This window comes from Podarcis cretensis (assembly GCF_951804945.1).
Source record: "Podarcis cretensis genome assembly, chromosome: 5".
Lineage (NCBI taxonomy): Eukaryota > Metazoa > Chordata > Lepidosauria > Squamata > Lacertidae > Podarcis > Podarcis cretensis.
This window is the reverse complement of record NC_137174.1, coordinates 35,998,565-36,025,802: the sequence shown is the minus strand read 5'-3', so window position 1 is coordinate 36,025,802 and position 27,238 is coordinate 35,998,565. Positions and strand designations below refer to the sequence as shown.

General features: G+C 41.9%; 2 protein-coding genes across 2 annotated transcripts in view; both read right to left on the bottom strand.

The window, feature by feature from the left end:
* Positions 1 to 870: 870 nt before the first annotated feature.
* On the bottom strand, positions 871 to 5,799 carry LOC307217434 (lysosomal acid lipase/cholesteryl ester hydrolase-like; the record flags this gene model as incomplete). The annotated part of the gene is made up of 5 exons (XM_079978583.1): positions 5,712 to 5,799; positions 3,581 to 3,779; positions 2,864 to 2,973; positions 1,905 to 2,041; positions 871 to 1,083 (listed from the first exon to the last, which is right to left on the bottom strand). The coding sequence occupies exons 2-5, from the start codon at positions 3,739 to 3,741 to the stop codon at positions 871 to 873; spliced, it is 621 nt and encodes a 206-aa protein (XP_079834709.1). The 5' UTR covers positions 3,742 to 3,779; positions 5,712 to 5,799.
* Positions 5,800 to 9,450: 3,651 nt separating this feature from the next.
* The window catches only part of LOC307217432 (lipase member M-like), a 31,449-nt gene continuing 13,661 nt past the window's right edge, over positions 9,451 to 27,238 (bottom strand). Inside the window, exons 12-20 of the mRNA XM_079978577.1 lie at positions 18,051 to 18,159; positions 16,055 to 16,148; positions 15,151 to 15,349; positions 14,199 to 14,308; positions 13,474 to 13,610; positions 11,863 to 12,009; positions 11,075 to 11,146; positions 10,762 to 10,827; positions 9,451 to 10,123 (exon numbers count right to left, since the gene is read on the bottom strand). Of these exons, the coding sequence (XP_079834703.1) occupies positions 9,896 to 10,123; positions 10,762 to 10,827; positions 11,075 to 11,146; positions 11,863 to 12,009; positions 13,474 to 13,610; positions 14,199 to 14,308; positions 15,151 to 15,349; positions 16,055 to 16,148; positions 18,051 to 18,159 (1,162 nt within the window). The 3' untranslated portion in view covers positions 9,451 to 9,895. The remainder of the gene's footprint in view (positions 10,124 to 10,761; positions 10,828 to 11,074; positions 11,147 to 11,862; positions 12,010 to 13,473; positions 13,611 to 14,198; positions 14,309 to 15,150; positions 15,350 to 16,054; positions 16,149 to 18,050; positions 18,160 to 27,238) is intronic.

Below are 27,238 nucleotides of genomic sequence, written 5' to 3'. Positions count from 1 at the left end.
AAGTTTTTATAAGGCAGACAACATTCAACAGAGAGAGAATGAGAGAGAGAAGGGAGATCTTAGTATCTCTACCTGGCCCCAGTGGATCATGTTTTTCACAGAGGTATAATCTGGAAATTGTGATACATATACATCAGTCTGACTCTGTAAGGGAATGGTAAATTTAGAAGTCATTTCACTTAACAAAAACTCTTTGTACTGGACTGTTGGCAGAGACCAAAAGCAGATATATGTTATTACATGTTTTTCTGAAGTGCAAAACTAATGCTGAGGAAACCCTGACATGCAGTTCATAGCAACTGGTACATCATGAATGAGTTGTGTGAACCAGCTGGGTGCCTGAACTCCACAGTTCTAGGATTTTATGATTCAGATACCTGTGAACAACCCTTCAAATGAACAGCCCTTATGTTCCGCAAGGAGTTGGATCATGGCTATCTGGCCCATTTCCCCACCCAGGACGCACCTGTTGTCTGTGCCCACCACCACCCACCTGCCCATTCAGTGACATGTCTAGAGCTCCCTGACATTATATGGAGTCTTGATTCGGCCAGGGTCTCCCCCATCCTTGCTTGTGAGCCTGCAGAGCCCCTTCTTACATTTGACAAGCCCCATCTGCCCTTCACTTCCCTCTTCAGCATGTGCAGAAACTGCCTTCTTGAGCATTGGACCCAATACTGGTCTTGTCCACTCAGTCTTCCACAGCCTGTCTAGGCATGCAGGGGAAATCTCTAACTCACCAAAGGTTTGAGACCCATTGCTTACCCTCACCTAGTTTAGCTGGCCAGGGGAAAGCTGACTGTAGGGTGGGGGGACCAATGGTGTACAAACTACCCCAGAAGGAGCACGACGTGTCGCCCAACAGAAGTACTACCTCTCCTTTAACACCCCACACACCCCAGTCATAAATACGATAAATAAATGAAGAGACATACCACATTTAGATTTTTTTTCATTGAATCCACCGACAAGAAAAAGAGCTTGTTTGCAGAGCTCATCTACCGGGCGCCGGCTGCACTTTCGGGCCAGAAGGGCTTTCAGTTTCGGACTCAGCAGACAAAATTCCTTTGTGCCAAATATAGCCTACAGAAAGCCAGAGATACTTCATAATCCCAATCTCTCAAAAGCATTTCTTAAATGGGGCAGTTTAAACGCTCCTGTAGCTGGTTCATATTAAGGGTTTTTTTGTTGCTGATTTGTAAAAAGGTTTTAATCGCCAAATATAAAAATTGCAAAGTTATCGCATTACAAAACAAGGGAAAAAAGATGAATCTATTGGACTGATATGATTTATAAGTTATTCTTTAAAAGGTAGAAATATTATACGTATCTTCCAAATGAAGAGTTTTAACTTCAAAAAGGTTGGGTGCAAGTTGATTTGACTGATTGATTTAGTTTGCACTGTGTGGGTTGGCTCTCCTAATATATCCATGAAGCTCAACCCTTGCCATTGCTTGTCTTGCACATCTTGGTAAACTTTAGTGACGCTAATGTTGTGACAGAAGCTCAATGGCACCAGACCACACAGTAGACCAGACACTCCTGCCATTTCCAAAACTCTATTAATTCTCCTCCAGGCTTTCCCTTTTTATATCCTTATAAGGTGAGCCAAAACATCTTGTCTGGTCTTCTGTGTTATGATCCTTGGTCTTCTTAATTTGGACTCTATATATCCAGTCTCAAGAGGGTACTTTTTAGTGAAAAACAAATTCCATGTATGTCTGAAAATTTAAGGGTGTTGGAATCTAAATTATTAATTAATCCCCCCCAAAAAACCATGTTTTTCCAGCTAATATTCCTATTAAAAAACTGGGCTTGAGCCATAAAATTAGACATCTCCCATTATGTCATAATGTCAATTAGAGCTTACGAAAATTGTGAAAAGATAATGATTGCACACATACCTTCACCAGTTCTGCTGGAAAGCGTATGATTTGTAGTGGGACGCTGATAGTGTACTGCAATGTATAGGAAGGGGCCAGGGCAAAAAACATCTTAATTTTTTCAGCCATTTGAGGTAAAATAGAAAATGCCACAAAAGCTAGAGAGGAGGGGGAAATGGAGATCCAGTTTAGTGTCCCTTAGTTTTGAATTTAAGTAATGCAGCATTTATAGGCAGACTCTAACTTTAAAACATAGTTGAGCAAAATTAACATTCATTTCATGTGGCACAATTCTTTTTCAAAATGGAAGAGTTAGACTACATGCAATATACAAAGCTATTTTATAGGATGGAATTGGAACCTCACTAAATGACATAATTATCACCATTGCAAAAAAATGACATAGGCTTTGTGTCAGATGAATAGATACATGTTTGAAACCTACGTGCTTTGCGATGGGGCAGAGTTGGAAAGCCCTCTATCCTATATATCAATTTCATTTACTCTCAGATTCTCATTTTTCCAATCTTAAATTCAGTTCTCCTCATTTCTACATCAATTAGAAATATTTTTTAAGTCTGCATGGAAGGCTCTCTCAATGTAATCATGCCCCTGAAAACTCACACTTCCCAATTATGTAGAAAATGTTCCCCACACATACACTTTCAGGCTCTATAAAAGGCTTATGCAAGAGATCAGGAACACACAATCCCACTCCCCCTTTCATGCATTCAAATAAATATCCAAAGAGTACTATGTTTCTTATAAAGACAGCAAACCTATCACAGGTTCTTGGATAACTGAAACTTCAGTAGATATCTGGTGCCATCTATAGTAGATACCTGGTGCATTCAAAAATGATGTTGTTTTTATGCCTTTATCTGAATTCTGCATATGACCAAGAACTAGTTCAACATTGGACCATCCCATGCCAAACTGGCCCTCTATAGAGTGCATGCCAAGGTTTATAGTTGTCATACCCACAGAGCATCCTTGAGAATGGCAGACATAATAGATGTTCTTCTGTCCAGTTTTCTGCAGAATGAAGTCTGCCATGGCAGGAAGGTCATAGATGCCCATCTCATGAAAACTGAAAACCACAAAACAAAGTAAATGAGAATTAAATGCACTCATAATCTTTGGTTACAAGCACAAGCTCTTTCTCTAGAAAGCACTACTAAGCATATTTAAGGAACAAAGGGGAAGATTAAGCAGACTTTACCATCAAATACCTAAAATTAGGCAATAAGAGGAGGGGAAAGAGAAACTTACTAGGGCCAGCTGTGCCCAGGCTGTGATACAACAGATTAACACTAAAAGCATGAGCACATTTACTAAGAAAAAAGTTTCTGCTTACAGAATCACAGCAAAGTCAGATGGTAAAACTTTTCCTGGACCATAAAATCAGACTGTCAATGAAGGGATTGCAGTGAAATCATTTCATGGATGTGTCCATAAATTTTATGACCTGGGTAAGCACTAAAAACAATTTGGCACACATATAGAATTATTTAAATGGCTGAATATAGCCCGACATTAGCCTTCATCAAATCTATTCAATACATAATAAAGTAGGCAAGGGTGAGCAAGCTTGAACTACAAAATAACACTGAATGCCAAATTCCAGTCACTCAACTGCAAAAGAATAAATCTCATTGAATGGTGAATTCCAGTGATTACACACCAAATGAACTTACCTAAAATCCCAGAATGCTTCTTCTTCAATTGAAAGGCTTTGGTGTCTTCTAGACCAGGAGTTTCCTCTGTTGTTTCCAATCCAAACATCATATTCAGCATCTGCTAATATGAAGCCCAGGCTCTGATGCGGCAGATTTGTGACCCAGATGCTGCCTTCCATGGTCAAACAGTGCAACAGCAGTATAGATGATTTGGAGCCTGGAAGTAAAAAAGACATTGATTGATTGATTGATTGATTGATTGGCTGATTGACTGACTGATCAGTACCTCCAAAACACAACACAAGTTACAAAATTAAAACTTAATCTGACATGGAGCAGTGGGCTTGGGTCTAAATGTTGGGTTTGGATGCAAGGAAGATAGGCTCCAGTTCCTGTCCAGCTGGAAAGCTAGAGTCTCAATATTACATGCAGAAACATTGGAACTGAACCTTGAAACCTAAACCCCCTTTCTTTCTTTTTTTAAAAAAGAGCTAACCCAAAAATTCTCAGGAAAGAACATTTGATCTGTTGTTGTTTTTTTTCCTTTTGTCTTGTCTTGTCTTTCTTTCTTCCTTTTTTGGAGCACTTAATAAATAGAGAATTTTAGTCCTTCTGGAAAAAATCTTTGTTTCCCCAGTTTTGCTGCCCACAAATACTATGGAGGAATTATCTATATACCACTTCCTCCTGAAGCAGCTATCTATTTCTTTATAACTTTTATATGCCACCTTTTTTCTGAAGAGCTCTAGGCATTGTGAAAAGTCCCACCTCCCACATTCGTATTAGAATCACAACAATTCAATGAAGTTGTTTAGGGTAAGAGAAAGTCACCCAGGAAGCTTCTTGGTCAGTTGGGGATTTGTACCTGGGTCTTCCTAGACTTGGGCCAAAGCTCTAACCATTGCACCACACAGAGTTAATAGAGGCAGAGCAAATCAGTGTTCATGGAAGGAGGCATGCTACACAGTCTAGCCATCAGGCTCTCTTCCTGCTCACAACTGCAGATAGAGCATTTGGGCTGGATTCAACTAACCCAGCATGCTTGTGTAAGCCAGCTCAAGGCATCCAATTAGCATAATGGGGCTTTCCCCACACAAACACTCTGTGTCTCCTGAAAATCAGCTGTGGAGAACCTCAAGAACAGCACACAGGAAGGGAGGGAGGAAAAATTGCTCTGTCTAGCAGTTAGAAATGTTTACATTCCTGAGACGTTATGGAATAAGAACCTAAAATTTACTACTTGCTGTGAGCTAAAAGAGAATTTCATGAAAATGATGTATAGATGGTATTTGACTCCTACAAGACTTGCAAAAATGTATAAGAACTAAGATATGTTGGAAGTGTAAAGTTTAAAGAGGGCATATTCCATCATATGTGGTGGACGTGTAAAGTAGCTAAGGCCTTCTGGGAAATGATTTATAGTGAACTGGAAAAAATGTTCAAAATAACTTTTAATAAAAAACCAGAGGTTTTTTTATTAGGTTTAGTAGGAGAAGAATTACCAAAAGATAAGAAAATATTGTTTATGTATGCGTCAGCAGCGACAAGAATATTTTACGCCCAGGGATGGAAAGAAGAAAGAGCCCCATTGAAAGAAGAATGGAAATTGAAGATGATGGATTGTGCAGAGATGGCAAGGCTAACCAGGAAGATCAGGCACCAAGAGGATAACAAATTTAGCGGAGAATGGCACAGTTTTATTGAATATATCAAAGAACACTGTAAAAGTTTTAAAATAGTAGTAGGATTCACATAACACTTGTAATTTAAAACAACAAAGGATAAAAATGAAGTATAACAAATTGGAATAAATTAATTAGATGCAGTTAAAAGAGGGAGAACTTCGGAAGCCAAGGGAGGAGTTCAGGGAACTCCATAAAGGTAAGGATTTGATTATGGGTTTTTTTAAAAGAAAAAAAAAATTGTGTGTGTGTGTGTAAAAAAACCCTGTGTTTTATTTTTGAAACATTGAAAATGTTTTTTTAAAGAAAAGAAAAGAAATGTTTACACTGCTGGAAAGATCAGAAGAGTACATTCCTCCCCATGTTTTCTTTCCCAGACCAGACTTCATGTTAGTGGTCATTACTGTACAATGAAATGAGTCACAACAGAGTCCTTGAGACATTGGGTCTCATGAGCTTTTCTGTACCTCCTGGGATCCTGTTCAGGCTCAAGTAATAGCCGTCTTCTGTAAGGACCTCATACTCTTCCGAAGGATATCCCCAGTACTGGATTATCTGACTCTGTAAGGATACAAGGCCACATGTTAGACCATTTCCTCCACCAGCAGAGGTTTAAAAGTAATTGCTAGAAGCTGAAAGCTTTCGCCAAAAGGCTCATTTCTAAGCATTAAGCATGGATCCTTCCTGACATGATCAGAATGACCCAGGAGAGCTGTGTACGAGAGTGAATATTTATATTTGTATCTCTTTGGATATTTGGGTAAGAATGAGCCAATACCGGTAAAGTTTATCAGCAACCCCTTGGGGGGAAAGGCAGCACAAAGAAAGGTGAAAACAAAAAGATCCATGGAAAGTACAAACCTATCCATTCTGAAGGAAATCAGCCCTGAGTGCTCACTGGAAGGACAGATCCTGTAGCTGCATTCTTCATGAGAAGAGAAGAATCCCTGGAAAAGACCCTGATGTTTGGAAAGATTGAGGGCACAAGAAGAAGGGGACGACAGAGGACGAGATGGTTGGACAGTGTTCTCGAGGTTACCAGCATGAGTTTAACCAAGCTGTGGGAGGTGGTGGAAGACAGGAGTACCTGGCGTGCTCTGGTCCATGGGGTCACGAAGAGTCGGACAGGACTAAATGACTAAACAACAACAATATTTCCTTAATATTTGTATGCAAAAAAATTAAACTATGTCCAATCTATTGCCAAAAGCCATAGCATATGCAATAATGACTCAATCTTTTATGCCTTTGCAACATTTCTATACAAAGTATTAGCTCACATGAACACAGATGCTATTGTCCAAAGCCTTGAAACATATTGTTGAAAGAAGCTGCATTCCAAATGGTTTGCCCATATGTGTTTGGACCTTGAACAGTCTTCTCCTTGTGCATGGACCTAGACCTTCCTAAAAAATATGGGGGAGGTTGCTTCTAATTAACAAAAAAATAACAGCTCTCTATTAAACCTTAATAAAAAGTTGGACTTACCATGCAGCATACTGTATATTGCTGTGCAGGTTCAATTTGCAATAAATAAATTCCACAATGCAGCAGTATGCAAGACCCTGGAAAAAAAATCCACTCTAAATTCTTATAATGCAATTTATTTAAAAACCTAAAAATTAAAACAATCTATCCTTGTTTCATAAAAAAAAAGTTGCGTGCTCACCAATAATACTTCGCCTGGTCTAATGTGTGTGAGACCTTGTGGGTAGGCTCCCTAACCTTTCTTCAAATGGGCCATCAATTCACAAGTAAGCTTCCCAGCCTACTGTTTCATGGGGCAAGACAGTAAATCTACCCATTGTTGGTGGACTGATTCTCAGAAGCTGATAACTGATATAGAAGTCAACTGGAAAGTGTACTCTAGCCTTCTAGTGCTGATGAATTTCAGGGCTAGCCCAACACATTTTGCTACCAGAAGCAAAAGACAAGATGGTCCCCTTTGTATACAAAAGCCTTCAAACTGGCAACAGGCCAATACCCTCCACTACACATGAGGGTAGGAGGTGAGCTTGAGGGTGCAGGGTAGGCTGCATGAAACACACAGCTCTGTCCAGGGCCATAGCTAGGGGTGGTGAGGTGGGCCCCCACCAGGGGCGCAGGCGATAGGGGGCACAAAATCGGCTAAAAATATGTCCATAAATATAAATATTGATTATTGCCTCATAAGGATGCGGGTGGCGCTGTAGGACGCGGGTGGCGCTGTGGGTAAAACCTCAACGCCTAGGACTTGCTGATCACATGGTTGGCAGTTCAAATCCCCGCGACGGGGTGCGCTCCCGTTGCTCGGTCCCAGTGCCTACCAACCTAGCAGTTCGAAAGCACCCCCGGGTGCAAGTAGATAAATAGGGACCGCTTACTAGCGGGAAGGTAAACGGCGTTTCTGTGTGCACCTTTGGCTCGCCAGAGCAGCTTCGTCACGCTGGCCATGTGACCCAGATGTGTCTGCGGACAGCGCTGTCTCCCGGCCTATAGAGTGAGATGAGCGCACAACCCTAGAGTCTGTCAAGACTGGCCCGTACGGGCAGGGGTACCTTTACCTTTATTGCCTCATAAGAAATGGTTTTTAATAGAGGGTGAATTGAATGGGTAGAAGGGGGTTAGAGGAGAGGCAGAAATAAGAGCTACTGTATTTTTCGCCCTATAGGGCGCACCTCGTTTTGGTGGTGGGGGAAATAAAGAAAAAAAATTATTTCCCCCCCCCCAGGCATGGGGGTGGGGCGGGGAAAACCTGAGCTTCCCCTGACCACAGCCCCCAGAACTGGCTGCTATCCGTAAGCCTCGGGAGCCCGGCGGGAACTCCTGCGGGCTCCCAAGGCTTGCGGATAGCTTCCTGAAGCCTGGAGAGCGAGAGGGGTCGGTGCGCACCTTCAGCGAAAGCCTGCATTCGCCCCATAGGACACACACACATTTCCCCTTCAATTTTGAAGGGGGGAAAGTGCGTCCTATAGGGCGAAAAATGCGGTAATTTGTCCATGGCTAGGGGGCGCAGTCTGGACGGTTCTGCCAGGGGTGCAAGATCACCTAGCTACGGTTCTGACTCTGTCCTCCAATGCTACCCCACTGCTCCATGCATCCCAAAATGTGAGCAAATTTGTGCTCAGTTTTGAGATAATGAACGAGCGTGCACAGCATGACAATAAACAGCCACCCACCATGAATACCAATGGCACGTAACCAATGATAATAATAATATAAGAATTAATAATACAGGCGGTGACAGGGATAGTCTAACTTCTGTGGCTTAGGCTCTGGTAACCTCTTGGTTGGATTACTGCAATGTGTTATACGTGGGGCTGCCTTTGAAGGCAATTCAGAAATTTCAGCTGGTGCAAAATGCAATGGCCAGACGCTCACCAGAACAAGACGGTTTGAGCATATACCACCAATACTGGCACAACTGCAGTGGCTGCTGATTCAAGTCCCAGTTCAAAGTGCTGATCATGACAGTGGCCAATGCCTGGCTGAACAGCAATGAATTCCCCCATAACTTGGGCCCTGATTGACCCATTGGAACTCAGTTCACTGGCCAGGCAGGTACACCTCCACAGCTGTGATGGCTGGGGGGGGGGATTCCACATCGGACAGTGACCATGTGGGTCTGGCTGCTGGGAAGGAGGTGGAGTGGGATGGTCTGCAACTGATGCTCACTGGGGAAACGGTAAGCGTCCATTATGAAACACAACATTTAGATTTATAGATGTATAGCTTGTTCTCCTGCTTCCAACTCACAAAAACTTTTAGAGGAAATGGTAAACTACTTTTTAAAAATTTATTTAATCATTTTTTCATACAAACATCAACCGCAAAAGACACATACAGCAAAAACCATAATGACAACACAATTTAACAATTCAGATTTGAATACACTGATATACCTATGACTACACCTTTTTTTAACAATATTTTCCCACCTCTCTCTCCTCCCCCTACTTCCCACCACTATCCGCCTTATCGCTTAAATATTTGTTCCATATTTCTTCATATTTAGCCATTCTTATTTTGCACCAACATGCAATTTGTTCGTATGTAGCTAATCTGTCCATATTATCAATCCATGTGCTTCTAATATAGCACGGTACATCCAATTTTTTTTACCCTTTGAAATCTCCCACATTTCCAGAATATAATTTAGAATTAGATTCAGTTCTCCTAAATAATAATTTCTTTTTATTACTCTTACTATAAATATCCTCACCTCGCACCAAAATGATCTTATCATCGGGCAGTTAATCAACATATGTGCTAATTCTCATTTTTACTCCCACATCTCCAGCAGTTGTCTGCACTTGTTATTTTCCTTTGGTATAGTTTTGCTGGAGTCCAGTGGGCTCTGAATATTATTTTCTGTTGAATAAGTCTTAGTCTTAGAGCCATAGAGGCTATTTCTGTTGATTTTATACTTGACTCTCATATATCATTTGTTATCTGTACCCCTAACTCTTCACTCCATTTTTGTCTATCAAATTCTAAATCATATTTCTTCCTGTTGCATAGGATTTTATATAGTGCAAGTGTAGAGTTTTCTGATTTTGTTGCAGAGATTAAATCATGTAGCAGCATGGGTGTTTCCAATGCTGCTATAGAGCCAGTGGAAGACCACTGTTTTAAAGAAAAATCGTTGCATAACAAAAGAGAAATCCCACAGCTATTTCTGCATCAGGTCAAGGATTTCCATGTACATCCGCTGATGAGCATCAATGCCCCAAATGAAATCCCAGTGGTCCCAGTCTGGATACTCCTTATGGTAAACAAGGTGAGTGATTCGAGACCGCAACTGCGCAGCTTCCTTTGGCCTGCAAACCCAGTCTTGTCCTCCGCTCCACATAGCAATCGGGACTGTGATCTCTTCTATCTTGTAGAAGGGTGGAGTCGTCTGTGAAAAGAAGAAAAAATGAGAACAAACTACAGATGCCACTGAAATGTAATCTAAAACAATTTTAGAATTTCTAAACTCTAATTCAAGGGATTCCCAGCCGTGCCCTCCCAGCAAAGCTCAAGAGCCGTGTGGAAGTATTACTATACCAGTCGACTACTATTTTTGGTTGAAAAATTTCGGAGGTGGAAGTTGCGAGTGGAGATAATTAGAACAAGTGTGTGATGTAGGACACTGGAACCCGGGGTGGAGGGTGTGGGGGGTACGCTGGGGGATGCCTGACCCGGGTGTCACCACTGAAGGGGGCGACAAAATGCCAGGCGGCACTCACCACAGGGCCTGCAGTGCGCCCGAGCCAAGCATCTCTCCTGAGAGTGATGTGGTGGCTTGGGCGCCTGCAGGCTCCGCACTACCCCAAATGGTCCACCCGCCGCCTCCCTCTCAGCTATAGGGCAGCTGAGTCTGAGGAGGCAGGCAGACTCCTCAGATGCCCCGTGGAGCGTCCTGCCCCAGATCGCCATGCCCCTGGGCGCAGGGCACGCATGCCACCCTAGGCGCCTGATTGGCTTGCTCCGCCACTGCTGGAACCAGACCTTTCCTAGTCATCCTTATCCAATCCAAGCAAAAAATATACATACCTGGTTGTATTTATCTATGTTTTGGGGGCCATAATCGAAGTATCTGAATTCCCCAGTTCTACCAGACTAGAAAATGAAACATAACACCACAGCTGTGTGAGCCTGTGTGCTTCTGCCAAGACATCAAAGCAGAGATTATCAGAAGAGGAAACAATTTAAGAAGAGTATTTCACAATTATTGCTCTATATCAGAGGTACGGAACCTCAGGCTCAGGATTCAAATGCAGCTTCCTTGTATTTAAACAAAATCATTATGTTGCAATATTGTAGGTAGAGAACACACAACAGATGTATTTCATTTTCCTAACTGTACCTGGTTCCAGTGGATTAAATTTTTCACAGAAGTATAATCCGGGAATATTGATGTGTACACGTCAGTTCGGCTCTGAAAGAAAAGGTGTATTTAAATCTCCTTCCACTTCAGAGGTTTTTGCACCATAAGCTGCAAGAAACAGTGTCTGCAGCTGTCTGCATACCAGGCTTTGAAAGACCATACAAAGACCATCCCCCTAGAACTGCAATTTCCAGCACCCTTAAACTAACAGCTCCCAGGTTCTTTGGTGCTTGCTTTGAATGAGCTTTAAAGTTTTGGTGTGTATGGAGACATAGTCTTGTGTGCATGTGTAGCATGGCTTCCTGGGATAAGCTAAGGAGGGATAAGTGTTGTGCTGATCAAAAGCAGCCACATGCTATTGTATTAGTTGCTCAAGTGTATTGCTGATGGCTCAAGGAACACATGTATAGATAGGTAACTGGCACCCCTTTAAGAAGTCATAAGTCAGTCCTTCTTAACTTGGAGTTCACAGTGATTCAGAGGCCGTGACATAAACAACCTTTGGCTTTGCAGGAGCCACGTCAGACAAACTCTTGAAAGTGGTCTTATTTTCCAGCAGGTTAAAATGCGTACACTTCAAGCTCGACTTTGTAACTTCTTTACTTTGAAATCAAACACCCAAAATAATCAATTTTATTATTTGTGCTGGAGAGTTTTCCTGATGCTTTTCATATTAAGTATTTTTATTGCTTGAATTAAGCCTATTTGAGCAATGTGAATAGAAAAGTGTATAGTAGGAGGGATATTTATCAAGCACACATAAATACCGCATTTAAATTTTTCTCGTTGAATCCACTGATAAGTAAAAGAGTTTGTTTGCAGATTACATCAACTGGTCGGCAGCTGCACTTTTGAGCCAAAATTTCTTTGAGTTTGGGACTCAGCAGGCAGAATTCTTTCGTGCCAAATATAATCTGTAAAAATCCAGAGACTCTTTACATGGTGACCCAATATATTTCCTAATACAGCAACAGATGTTCATATTATAATTTTAACCAGGATTACAGATTTTGCTGTCCTGACTTGATCAAATGCATTATTTACATAATTACTAATTTTATTTACTTAATTCCTGCATTGCAGGGGTTGGGTTGGTGACACTCAGGGTCCCTTCTATGATTCTGCTATATTTATAGGCCAGCTTTCAGTTGTGAAGGCTTCCAAAGCAACTCACAACAAATTACCCATGCTTTGATGATGACTCAACTCATTCTATGTATTCTCCTGCATGAGGATGGGTAAGAAAGTGAAATCTGAGCTAGCTCCCTCTTCTGGCAGGTTCGGTGTGGACAATGAAGGGTTTAGAGCTAGGCTACAGGGCCCCGAGGCATCTTAATGCTGAAGAGTTATTTAGCCAATCACCCTCTCACAGCCAGTTGGCTCAAAGGAATGTGGGAGGGGAACTACTCTTGGGCCCTGCTGGCAACATCACCTCTAAGCTAAGATGAGATGAGGCAGTCAGATATGTCATTAGCATACTTTAAGATACGCAGGTAAGAACGAGATATCAGCCAATTGACTGATCTGGTCCTTGGAGTCAGGATGGAAGGCAATTGCCCATGTTCAACATTGGAACAGTCTCCCTCAGGAGGTTGTGGACTCTCCTGCATTGCAGTGGGTTGGACTAGATGACCATTGGAAGTCCCTTCCAACTCTATGATTGTATGGTGCTACGTAAGCTAGACAGTGGGAGATGTGTCCTCTTAGCTCTTGCCCTGCTGCAGGGGTGGAGTTAGACAACTTCTGCTTATTACAGTTCCCTGTAAATTAAATAAAGTTGTGGCCCATTTTTATACCCGTATGCTTTCCCCTTAGCATCATTCCAATGTGTGCGTGTAGAGGCGAGATGAGTGGATCCTTTGCACCCTGCTATGTTCATAGTCCCACTATTTCTCTGACAAGCTTCCTGCTCTGTTCTACCTCCAGAGGCAGAGACAGTGTGCCCAGAATACTTCAGTTCTTGAACGTAATCCATTCTGGAAGACTGTTCGAGTTGAAAACATTTGGAAACTGAGGCAACTGAGGCAGGAATACCAGGTTCCACCCAACACTGATAGTGCCCAGCACACGCGCATGATGTCATACATCGCCCCCGCCGTGGGAGGGCATGACAGAGCGACCCACCGCAGCATGCAACACATTGGGTTGCCTGGCAGGGCACCCACAGAGATCATTTTGTGGGTGCCTTGGCACCCGGTGCTCCAGAGATTGCATCTATGACAAAAAGTAAATGAATTTAGTTTTATTTTCCCCTACAAAAGCTAGCCTTGCTTGTTTATTTTTATTTTCCTATAAAACTTGGATAAGAATGTAACACTTGACATTACTGATCTTGTAAACCCTACATGGTAATAAGAAAATCATCCTTTTACACATACCTTGAACAATGTGTTAGGCATACGCAGCACTCGTATAATGGGACTTATACTGAAGTGGAACGTGTATGCAGGCCCCATGGCAAAAAACATCTTTATTTTTTCAGACATTTGAGGGATTACAGAAAATGCAACAAAAGCTGGGAGGAAAAGATGATAAATTCCATTTAGCATTCTTTTAATGGGGAGGGGATGGTGTGCAAAGCAAATCAGTATTTACAGTCAAAAACTTGTAACCAAATCAGTAATTTAAATTGTCAACCTGTGTGTATATAGAATTAGATTGGGCAGTTTTCTAGACTCTAGATGCCTAGTACTGTTGATTGGTGTGTCCCTACCTGTTATGCAGATGAAAGGAAAGAAGGTAAATGGCAAAACTGGAAATATTGCTAAGGCCCTGCAGTCTATACAAACCACCTTTATGTCTGGACCTTTTCACAGCAAGTCATTTTGAGTCTCAGAGTACAAGTAGGTTAAACAATGCAACAGGTGTATGTTGTGCAACAGTGAATGTGATGACAGGGCCGATATTTGCATTCTCCAATCAGCCAGGATGAAGTTCAGCACTCAGCCTTTTCAGTTAATCTGATTCTTGGATAAAACACACCTGACATGTGTTCCCCTGCATTTCTACTGCCCCTGAGTGTGTGAGGAGAGAGCAAATAATGCAGTCACAGACTACACATGTCTTTTTCACAGCTAAATGCCAACTTTTATGCTTCACATACCTACGGTGGATCCCTGAGCGTGGCCACCACAGTAGATTTTATCCCGTCCGGTTTTCTGCAGAATAAAGTCTGTCATGGCAGGAAGGTCATAGATGCCCATTTCATGAAAACTGCAAGTCAGGAGACATCCGTAATAATTACGTGTGTGTGCTATGCTATGCTTACATGCACTGGCTATTTTAGCGAAGAGAAGGTAAGAAGATTAAATGATCTTCCGATAAATATGTAGAAAGAGAATATTTTCCAGGAACATTTGGTTTCAGGCTGAGTGAAAACAGTTTATGGTTACAATCCTGGGGTAAGTCTGCCAGGAGGTAAGTATCCATTTATACCATCACTGACCTCATCACATGTCTAGTGACATCATTAGCAGTGTGAGAGTTTTCAGAGGGGCATTCCTTCCAAAAAAATGTCAAGCTCTTTTGCTCAGCCGAATTCTGAATCAAGTCAAGAGTAGTTCACCCATCACTACTTCTGAGTAAATATGCTTAGGATCAAACTATTCAGGACCAGGAGTTTGTCTTCAAAGTCACCTGTGAGAAATGCAACTTGGATTGAGACAGTGCGATGATAGAGCTGGGGTTCTTCTGACCTTTGACCCAATATTCATTAACCCACCCTCAAAACTGTGACCAAAACTGTGCATATAATTTCCCAGGGCCAAGAAATCATGCACCTGCAATGTCCCAGGATCAGTCCTGCCACCCTGCCAGTGTAGATGCACTGAGCTGAGTTTTCTTTCATTTCCAGAGTGTGTTCAATGCGTATGTCCTTGTGAACTATTGAAAAACATTTTGCACATATATAAAATTATTAAACTTTATCTCATATTGATTACACTTACAAATCATCAAGTATACCTTGTTGAGTTATCTCACACAGGGGAGATCTTCAAAGGAAGAAAAACGCAACAGTCCATTGAGTGCTGAATTCCAGTCTTTTCTGAACTTACCTGAAATCCCAAAATGCTTCTTCTTCAATGGTAAGGTTTTTGTGTCTTCTTGACCAAGAGTTTCCTCTGTTGTTTCCAATCCAGACATCATATCCGGCATCTGCTAGTATGAAACCCAGGCTCTGATGAGGCGTATTTGCTATCCAGTCGCTGCCTTCCAAGCCCAAACCATGAATCAGCAATACAGTGGCCTTTAAGCCTGGAAAATGAAAAAGCTTCAGAAGTTTAAACCTCTATAATGCCACTCATAATGCTCATACTAAGAGTGCAGCGTACAGTGGCTAAAATGTTTTGTATGGAAATGAAGAGGCTAGTTTCAAAGAGTCCTAGGTTTTCTTTTCATGGAATGGAAGACAACTGGCACTGTGTATGACAGAGAGAGAGAGAGAGAGAGAGAGAGAGAGAGAGAGAGAGAGAGAGAGTATGTATACATGCATATCCACCTTAAAATTATTGGATCCAAATCAGAGTGCCCTCAGCAGCTTTCCCCCATCTCATAAATAGTTTTAGCAGCTTTACAGAAGAGGAAATCACAGCAGATGAAGTTTTAGTCACATCTGCATTACATGGTTGTTTCATCTGGCATTGCACATCAATCACAATTCATAGTCTCATGACCTTTATCAGCATTCTAGCCAATTGCTCACAGGAGGGCATCCTAACTGGTTGTTAGGAGTGCCAGGTCTAATAAGCACAGCAGCTCTTTTCGGTAGGCCTTGCCCTGATGAGGCAGTTGTAGAGACTGAAGGTCTGTGCCAGTAACAGTGTTGTTGCACTCTACATTGGTGGTGCTTTTTCCTTATTGGCCCAAACTGTGCTCTTTGAGGAGAAAAGAAGAAGGCTAGTGTGCAAAGAGGCAGCCTTTATTTCCTCTATTACAATCGACTTTCATCCTCAAGTTTACCTCCTGGAATTCTGTTCAGGCTCAGGAAGTAGCCATCCTTTGTAATAACTTCGTATTCTTCAGAAGGATATCCCCAGTACCAGATTTTTTCACTCTGCAGGAATTAGAAAACCCTAACATTGGTGTGACGAAATGAATTTTGTCCTGACTTTACTATGAGTCGAGTTTGGTCTGTTGAATTGTTCATGGGAACAAATACAGTGGAACCTTGGTTCTCGAACCTAATCTGTTCCAGAAGTTCATTCGACTCCCAAAACCGTTCAAAAAACAAGGTGCGGCTTCCGATTGGCTGCAAGAGCTTCCTGCACTAGGACATTCGGCTTCTGAAAAACGTTCAAAAACTGGAGCACTTACCGTATTTCCAGGTTTTTGGTGTTTGGGGGCCGATTTGTTCAACAACTAAGCCGTTCAAGAATCAAGGTTCCACTGTATGTATTTTTCCACTCTTTGTATTCACATATTGGGGGGGGGGATGAGAAGGCATCTTCCAAGTGAATGAAGACCAGCAAATGAGGAGCAGCAAACAGAGAGTCATAGCTCAAAAAATAAAGATCTTGTTTTAATATGAGGTACAGTGTACCATATTTTTTTGCTCTATAAGTCTCACTTTTTCCCTCCTAAAAAGTAAGGGGAAATGTGTGTGCGTCTTATGGAGTGAATGCAGGCTGCACAGCTATCCCAGAAGCCAGAACAGCAAGAGGGATTGCTGCTTTCACTGCGCAGCGATCCCTCTTGCTGTTCTGGCTTCTGAGATTCAGAATATTTTTTTTTCTTGTTTTCCTCCTCCAAAAACTGGTGCGTCTTATAGAGCAAAATTGCTCTGAAATGTTTTAAAGTATAGAGCAATATATATCTAATGAAACAAATCATGTGCTTCCAGAGAGGTTGTCATGCCAGAAGGGGCTAGCAGGGGCACTTGGATAAACATGTTTAGAAGCTTCTTCACAAAAGTGACCCCTGATAACACAGAGTGCCAAATAGCGAGGAAGCTGGTAAGCCAGTTGTAAGTAAGTTCCACTCAGACCTGCTCAACACAGGGAAGCCAGAAGTGGAGAGCTGCGGCACCATCTTCAGGCACACATTTTGCACTTGCATGTTCAGGCTAAGCACTTGAAGAGGCCTTCTGTCATAGCATATTCTGAAATCTCTTTGGATGTAGAAAGTCTTTGGGGGGGGGGGGACTCAGCCATTTCTAAGAAACAAAGAGCTATGAGAATTTGCTTTCCAACACAAAAAATGAGTTCCAAAGCTTTACTGGAAACAATCTTGAAATAGTTCCAAATAAACATTACAAAATGCAAAGCAGCACATTGCTGTTAAACCAGCAATCAATGTGGTTCTGCCTTCTTTTGGGCCTTTAATACAGTTCAATAAACATTCCTGTCTCTGGTCCCATAGATAGATGCTAAGCAATTTGCATGTTCATCAGCGTGGACACTGAGTTCTCAAGTTTGACCTTTCTCCTATGAAAGATCTCTTGGTTTTCAGAATGAGTCATTGGTTAGCCTAAACACTCTCCTAGCCGCATTTACCTAGAGACAAACCTCTCTTGCCTCTCTAATTTGAAGAGAGAGGAACCTATGTAAAAGTTTTCATTTGCAGACTTCAATGTGTATAAACTTTATATTTTATGCATATTGGACATTGCTGACAGTTCTTCAGTACTCTTGAATAAAAATAACATGGCCCAAGTTTCCCTGTTTGGTCAGGGAAGGCACCAGAATACTGTAGATTCACCATGAACTGGGCTCTTCAGATCCTATTAAGTCAAAATATGTGAATTTTCCCCAATGAAAGAGAGAGAAAGAATCAGTTTAATTGGGGGACCACATAGTCAGGCACTTATGTAGATGGCCCAGTTCACTGTGACAGCCACCTGCAAGGTAGGAAGATTTGCTGCCACTTTCCACCACTGCATCCCTACCAAACGTGTGAACCAGGGGAAACTATCACTAACACTGCTATAGTGCTGCTTTGTCTCAAGAGCTTAACTTACAATATTCATATATACTTCAGGATTCACTTCTGTTTTGCTCTTGGATTCTACTGGATTCACAGTGCCTTGTACAACCATCATGATAACCAGCAGCCACATCCTGGAACACCTGAAAAACGGATTATTTTAGAGAAACCTTTTTTTCTTTTAGTGATGAAATGGATCTACTTTTTAGTTGAAAAGCTGCTGAACATGAGCCAGTCGTGTGACATGGCAGTCTTTGGCTTCATTCACAGATGCAGTTTGCTCAGATCACAAGCAGCTAGAGCTCCACTCTCTTCTGCTCAGGGAGCATACATTTCTTTTTGCATTTTAATTGCCCCCAAGGCAACTTCCACCTTTCTTGTTTTCCCAACATAGTTTCCTGAAAGTGAAGGAATTTTAAAAAATCATTTGGGGATGATCTAATTGAGAGTGAAGATGCAGTGAAGGAAACATCGTTTACCTTCTCTCTGGAGAGATACCTATTTATCTACTTGCACTTTGATGTTCTTTCGAACTGCTAGGTTGGCGGGAGCTGGCACTGAACAATGGGAGCTCACCCCATTGCAGGGATTCAAACTGCCGACCTTCCAATCAGCATGCCCTTTATAAATTTACCAATCTATAAAGAAAGGGTTTCAGTCCATGAATGCTTATGCTTACGCATGTTAGAATTAAGGTTCAGCAGGTGACTGACATTTCCACTAGATTCAAAATAACAGTAATGCCCTTTATTCCAAGTCACTGAAGAATGAAAACTTTACAGAAAAGCAGAGAAATGGGAGCTGCCACTATATAAAAACTCACATTTTTCAAAGAAGTGAATATTAAGGTGCATTCTGCTTTGTTAGAGAAGGGAATTTTCTTCAGGGCTTAATTAAATATAGCACATTATTGGTAATAATCACATGTAATACAACTATTGTCCAAATCTTCATTTACAAAGCCATATTTATTTCCCACCATTATCTTTATTTCTGTTTTACATGACATAAAGGGTTAGTGTCTTAAACCAGGCAATAGCTGCCCCCTACATATCCTGAAGACAGACAGTCATGCCATGTATCCACAGCAGTGACCAGATGAAAAAATGAGAATTAGAGAAGCACAGAGAGAAGAAAAACCACAGTGCATCTGCTGCAACAGAATCGGACGCCTTCATTGCCTTACCTGTGATAAAGCATGTCTCTCCTGTATCTGTCTCTACAGCCACAGCAGGTGCTTTTACTCTCCAACAGTTTGACTTCACTCCTGAAAGTGCGGTCTTAAATTGTCTCCCAAGACAGACGGATGCCAAAAACAAATCCAAATCCAAATCCAAGTACAAATACAAATTATTAAATGTATATACTGACTATAATATTTGGGCTCTGGAGAGCTACAAGAGGAACAGAAACCTAAAAATCTCCAATGCCTTCAATAAATTCATGGTCCCCATTAAATGGGCTGTGTTGAGGGGAGTCACTGGCCATACGCTGAAAGGTTGTCAGTGCACTCCCCTGTGTTGCGGTGAAATGGGGGGCGGGCTCACTGCGTAAACATACGTCATTCATAGCCAGCCCAATCCCCAGATAGATTGGTTAACCCTGATGTGCCCCAGATGTGCCCGGGGGACTGGGAGGGATAAACGCCCAATGCCTAAGCCAAGGTCTTCCCACATCTGAAAGTTTAATAAAGTTGTGGGCAATTTTAATCCCATAATACATGTCATGTGTCATTATTCCCCCCGGGTGTCGCCTGGGGTTGGGGGGTCTCTGCCTGGGCACGCAATGTAATAAAGTGAATAATTATTTTGTTCAACTTGTCAAAAATCAAATTTTGGTATCAACACTTGGTGTGAGACAAAATTCACATTCCAAAATTTGGTAAAAGTTAGTTACAGCTCTAGAATTAACCAACTACTGCCAAAATTATCTGTGTGCCACTGATTTGCCATCACTTCACCAATTAATAAGACAATTGCACATTCCTGAGAACAACAGTGAAGAGAAAACATAGTACCCAAAATTATGATGCAAACTGCATCTCTTCAATGGGATGTGAGGAAAATCTTGCCTAGTACATGACACCAAAAAAAACCCAACACTTTATTTTATTTCTATTTTTTTAGTAGAATTTCCCAGGCCAGTAACCAATCTCCTGCCACGTCTCATGTCCAATAGGATTTTCTTTGTTGGTGCCAATTGCCAAAAGGGAAGATTTTGACTGGGAAGTCTTCAAACCCCCTCCCAAGATGCTGTGGTGTCAAATGACAACCCACTTCTTGCTTTCAAAACTTTTAAAACCATGTTACAATTGTTCCTCATGTAATTAATGCCCTGTCTAGCTAGGTCCACTGTTGTTCCACATGGTGGAAACACCATTATCTGAAATCTCTTAATGTTGCTTGGCAACTAATAGAAACATTAGAATAAAGGCAAATATGGGGTGAATGATAAATATTGAATTTCACCCAGAAAACAAATATGTACCCCACAATTTATAAAATAAGATAATGGGCCTGAGCAAAGGTTCACTGTACAAATTCTTGCAGGACTGAATCCAATGATCATATTTGCACTTCACAATTGGACTTTCATTCAGGTACTCCAATTGTGGGACTTCATCTGTTCCTCCAATACATATTTCTAGAGGATCCTATCATTTTGCAGTGTAACATACAACAACACAGGCATAAGGAATTGTTTTAATGATTGCATTGTATTGCTTTTCAGTGTTTTTATGTGGCTGTACATTGCCCTTACATTTTGTGAGGAGAGGCTAGTATAGAAATGCTTTTTAAAGATTACTTAATTTTATTTATAAAAATACAAAATTGCATGAGAATTTCCCCATATTCTTTTCTGGAAGCCCAAACAATATATTTCCAGCTGCTTTCTCACTCTAAAAAAAGTACATGCAGATTTTGTACTCAAAAGTAAGTCCTTCTGGGTTCAATGGGACTTACAGGTGAGTACAGGTTAGCAAGCAAAAAACTACACTGCTACATACACTTACCTAGAAGCCAGCTCCACTGAACTCAAGGGAGCTTACTTCTATGTAGAGACATGCATAGGATTCCACTGTAAATATCACAGTGTGAAGTGCTTTAATCCTGCAAATTTCCTTGGGGCTTAAACATCTATGACATTATATTAAGCATTATTCGTTCATTGAGATTTGACATCTACAGGATTGAGCCTTATGATAATTAATAATCAGTTATATTTTCATTAAGAGTACAATCTGAAAAATGGCAAGATGAAGAATATATCACCATATTCAAATTAAGAAGATCAATATTTTGTTTTTTATAAATAGCCCTTTGCTTACCTGCCGTTGGTACTCAAACGGAGCTGGGACCTTGAATAAATGTTGCAAAAGATCTAGAATGTAACAAACTGCAAGGAAGCAAGTCACTGTAGCAGTGCAGCATTTAATTATACAACAGGTGTGGTGGGATAAAAAATGATGAAATGGAAGCAGCGCTTATTCATTCGATCAGATTTAGATCAGAACAATGGGAGCTAACCCTGTGGCAGGGATTCGAACCGCTGACCTTCTGTATCTGTCTCTACAGCCACAGCAGGTGCTTTAACTCTCCAACAGTTTGACTTCACTCCTGAAAGTGCGCTCTTAAATTGTCTCCCAAGACAGATGGATACCAAAAAACAAATCCAAATCCAAGTACAAATACAAATACAAATCATTAAAAGTATATACTGACTATAATATTTGAGCTCTGGAGAGCTGCAAGAGAAGCAGAAACCTAAAAATCTCCAATGCCTTAAAAAAATTCATTGTCCCAAAAGACAAAATGAGGACCGAAAAAGGCCAATTAACTCTCCATGCACAGATGTAAAGAAATACTCACATCTAAAGTGCATATAAATAGTTTCCCACGATGTTAATTTGCTTTCATTACTTTGACGTATTCTCATAAAAAAGTCCGGTATAACCAGTTTAATACATAATGCTTGTTTCATCATTCCAGTGCCATGGCTTTCACAACCTGCTATGATAGGATATCTAAATTATTCTTCCATTTCACTAACGTATCCAACCAAGTCACCTCATCTTTGCAAGGAATTCTGCCTTTGAAGAGGCGTTTCTTTTCCCCCTTCCCTTGCATCCCTAGGCCCCCCTGAAATTTGCTCTGGAAAGTTGGGTGGAGATCAAGTACAGATTTGGGGGAGCATGGTGGGTGGGAGGAACTAAAGGAAGAGGGAACTCCATTGCACAAGCAGAAGTCTTTGTGTGAACAGGACAACTTTGTTGGCTAAATCCTTTAATTCAAAAGGGTTGTTTCTATACAGTAGACAGGGTGCACTGCATTTTATGTATCTATTTATTTATTTAAACAAAATTTCTATTGCTTTATTGTACAGTGGTACCTCGGGTTAAGAACTTAATTCGTTCTGTAGGTCCGTTCTTAACCTGAAACTGTTCTTAACCTGAAGCACCACTTCAAGGGGAGCTAATGGGGCCTCCCGCTGCCGCCATGCCACCACCGCATGATTTCTGTTCTCATCCTGAAGCAAAGTTCTTAACCCGAGGTACTACTTCCGGGTTAGCAGAGTCTGTAACCTGAAGTGTCTGTAACCCGAGGTACCACTGTCTATAGAATGTGTGAGTGAACTGCCCTGAGATCTTGTGATGAAGGGGTGGTATATAAATCTAATGAATAATAGTAATAATTTACCAAAAAACCACGAAACTAACATTAAAATGAGCAATAAAAGACATTAAAAACTGGAAATAAAGAATTCAAAAAAATCATTCTACTCTAAGCTAAAAACATATAGTAGAGAAAGTTGTCTATGTGGTAAGAATTCACTTCTGCAACACCACAGAACCAAGGAAACTATTTAGGGACCCAGCATTTATTATAGCTATTTCAGCTGTCCATGTTACTATGGCAACCTCACCTTCAGTGAGGAAAGTGCATCATAAAATCCTCTTCCTGGGTCTCAGATAGCTTCAAGGATTGCTGATTTACACTCTGCTGCAGAGACTGTCTGCAGGCAATGACCGCTCCCCACATTAAATGGGGGGTGCCCTTTGCATGGTCGCGCCCAGCCCCTGGGCCCTATGCGGCACCATTAGCACAGGCTTGGCTTCGCCTTCCTCCAGGTGGTATACTTTTTTTTTTAAAAAAAAATATTTTTTATTAACAGGCCAATCACATCACATTAGAGCCAGTGTGGTATAGTGGTTAAGAGCAGTAGTCTCGTAATCTGGGAAACCGGGTTCGTGTCTCTGCTCCTCCACATGCAGCTGCTGGGTGACCTTGGGCTAGTCACACTTCTCTGAAGTCTCTCAGCCCCACTCACCTCACAGAGTGTTTGTTGTGGGGGAGGAAGGGAAAGGAGAATGTTAGCCGCTTTGAGATTCCTTAAAGGGGGTGAAAGGCGGGATATCAAATCCAAACTCCTCTTCTTCTTCTTCATTATTTCCAAATCACATTAGTTCCAAATTATACAGCCAGATTTTTTAATTTTGTTGGGGGTACCCATACATCAAGCTCCAAACAGGGGTCCAAGCATCACTTATATTGCTGCTTTAATTAAACAGTTCTATCCAGTTCAATCCAGATAGTCTCTTTATTACTTTCTTCATCTTCTTGTTGTTATCATATATTCCTTTCTTTGCGATCTCTGATAATCTTTACAAGCGGATTAAAAACAGACATCCTCTGTGTGGGTTTTACACTCTCCAAAGATCATATCACTTAGGGACAGCCGCCATTCCACGCTTCCATAAAAAAATCATCTTCAGTCTGTCCTTTAATTTTCTCAGGCTTGCCAAGTATATCAGGAGGGCTCTGTCAGGTTAAGATCACATTCCAATCATCATTCACATTCCGATGGTCCTGATCCTCCTCCCCCGTCTTTCTTAGACAAGCCTGTCTTAGCGAGACGCCATTTAAAGCTGCGTCATAAAATTTTCCTCCGTTCTCCGTTGTTTACCAATCATCTCTTTAACTATAATCCACTCCATACAGTTCTTGAATTCTTGCTTGTGATTAATAAAACGCAACGATCTTCTTTCTGGGGTGGAGGGTTATTAATATTCACATAAGGCAAAGAAAGGGGGGGGAATTCCTCCACCCCCTTCTTTTTCACTCCAAACATACCAGTATCTTAATGGTGGTTCATCACTTTATTTATTTGTCCCATCCGAAGCTCTGGTCACAGAGATCCATTAATCAGCAGTCTTATCTCCCGAACTTTGCTTGATGTATGTGCTTTAGCTTCTTTCCAATTATATGTTTCCAATTATATTTTTGAGCTAAAGCGAACCAGCACGCGCTAATTGGAAACGGCGTCAGGAAGAGCCGACCTCATCAAGGGCTTGTGCCAAGTGACCGGCACCCCCTTCTTTCGAATCCGGGGGTGCATTATGCACACCGCTGGCAAGGCAGTCCCCCCCATCTCCTTGGGGGGGGGCAGGAAGACTGCATACTTCCCATAGCAGCCTCTTAATTACCTCGTATGGGTCGGAGAGATGTTATTGTCAGCCATCTTCCAATGCACCACCTGGTGGTCCCCCCTCCAGGTGGTATACTTGGAGGTCTCCGCCTACCTCAGTCACTTGCCCAATCCCACCTGGGGAAGCGTTAATAGGTGACCAGGCCAGGTAGGGGGAGGGACTACCTGCCCACACAATAGAGGGAGGATCTTACCTGGGACTCGTCAGTTGGATCCAGAGCTTCTCCCACCCTACCCACCCTCAGTTAAGACTTCTTTTGCAGGTTAACCTTTTCTCCACAGGTATTCGGGCGTTGCTACATCAAGGTCGCTGTTGAAGGGCCGGAAAAGAATTCCCCTGCATGACCCACGCCCTCCTCCTCTTTGCAGTGGCGATACCAGGGTTCCCCATTAAAGGGGTTGTTTGAGGGGAGGCTTTGGCCGTATGCCTAGAGGTTGTCATTGCTCTCCCCTGGAACGGAGGCGGGATCTCTCTGCTTGAACATATGTTCTGCAGAGCCAGCCCACTCCCCACACACACTGGATAACCCTGATGTTCCCCAGATTCCCAGATGTCCTCTAATAATTGAAGTTCATCTTACCTTTCCCTCATCCATCCCACCATTGCATCGAGGCACTAGTCCAGAACCTTGTTTGCATCTTCAGATCCACTTTTTGTGGAGAAACAGAGCTGAGCATCATCAGTATACTGATAACATCTTGCCATCAAAGTCCTAATGTACAGTTGAGGGTTGAGGGCCACAGATAATAATCTAGGGCCTAGTAGCAGGCACATCTTATGATGATGATTTTCTCACACTATCGGGCAGAAGGTAGTAATTCCACAGCAACAACATCCTCCCCACAATTTCTCATTGAGGGGGACCTCCACCAAACCCAACTCCCCATCCCGCAAGGTCTCACCCTGGCTAAGGGTCACAGGCCTGTCTCTTACAGTGCCTGGCCTACAATTCCATTTCCTGATAGACAGAAGGGTCACCCCCTGCCCTGTGCCCCCCCCATGTACCAACCCACAACGCAGATCCCTCTTGGTGTTGGCCCCTCTCTTATAGCAAAGCCAGGCCCTAGAACAGTGTTTCCCAACCTTTTTTTGGCCACGCCTCACCTAAGCCTCTCTAAAATCCTGGTGCCCACCCCCCCCCAAACATATAATTCTTATTTTTCAAAAAGTAAACTCCTATTCACGTGGAGGAAGCGTAAAAGGCCATTTCTTGGTTTAACTCATTCTCAAATTGGCCCCCTTAAAGATCAAATAGCCCCCCTGTGGGGCATGTGCCTCACATTGGGAACCACAGCCCTAGACTCAGGAACCAGCTTTATTCACTCAGGCAGCAATCAAAGAATACCACATACACGAACTAGCAATAAACCTTTTAAACCAGCAGGCAGGCTTGAAGGCATGAATGAACCATGCAAGATTCACAGGCAGGTGCAGGAAGAACACATATTCTTGCTAGCAAAACCAGCCCCTCCTGCTTAGTTTTCCTGCAAGCCTGCTCTCCTTATTACCTACTAACAAAACAATGTCTGAATAAAAGAACAAAAAGAAGCACATGCTCCAATGAGGAGGCTTCTAGACTGCTGCAATTCTGTGGATAGGAAAGTATACTGGCAAAGTATTAAACATGGCCTGTATTGGATCTGAACGTGTCAAATTTCTGTAAATAATTTTACTTCAATTATTATTATTTAATAGGTAGTTAACAGCCAATTCAACACTACCTGCTGCTCTGAACTGCAGAGCCCAAGGATGGCCCTTGAGAATGGTTTGGTGCAGGGATAACCAAAGAAGGATGACAAAAACATCAGAGTGATCAATTCTAATGCTTTATTGTAAGACGGAAGCATAAACTCGTAACACAGCCTGCAGAGCCTCGCCGCCTTTACAGACGCAGAGCGAACAGAAGCAGTGAGAGGCCCTCACGACTTGTCCATGAAGTGCTAACATTGCTAATATGTTAAGCATTATTTATACACAAGGCAAGGTACATAAGCTGGAATCAATAGCCTAATTAACTCACCCATGGCTTAGAGGCTCCCTTTCAACTCTCATCCATCTCAGATAAGGGAATGACTGACAGACAGGCAGCCAGCAGGAGAACTCTCCCAACTAGCTAAACCAAAACTAAGCCTTCAAAGCAGATAGGCCTATGAGCTCATTCTGGTATCAAATAACAATTAGTCTCGGAGTCATCTTAACTACCAAGATGGCATTTACCAGTCTTCCAGAACAGTCTCACTTTTGGTTCAACACAGCTGCATTTAAAAAAATAAAAATAAAATATCCAATATGAAGGTATCAGTAATGTATTCAGTCTTTTATAATTATAAAGAATAACAGAAACGAAAGAGATAGTTAATATCTAGCTTTGGCATAAGAATCCTTTGGGGTGAGTGGGGAAGGAAATTTGGCACCCAAATTGGAGAGAATATGTAGCACCCTGCTTGTGGTTAACGCTCAGCTGGAATGAAATATTCAACGCAGCAATAGAGAAATTAAAATAATAATTTATTTGTCAGACAAATAAATATGAGGCACAGTGGTATATGGTTACCAAGCTCTGGCCTGGCCTCCTGCCATTCTGGCCAGGACTTATATTTCCTTAATCCAGCCCCCTTGCTCCTCCTGTGGCTGCCTCTGTCCAATCAGCCTGGTTGAAATTCCTATTGGCTGTTTGCTAGAACCAATCACAAAAGATACACCCATTTCCTCTTGCCCTTTTATGGGAAACAAAA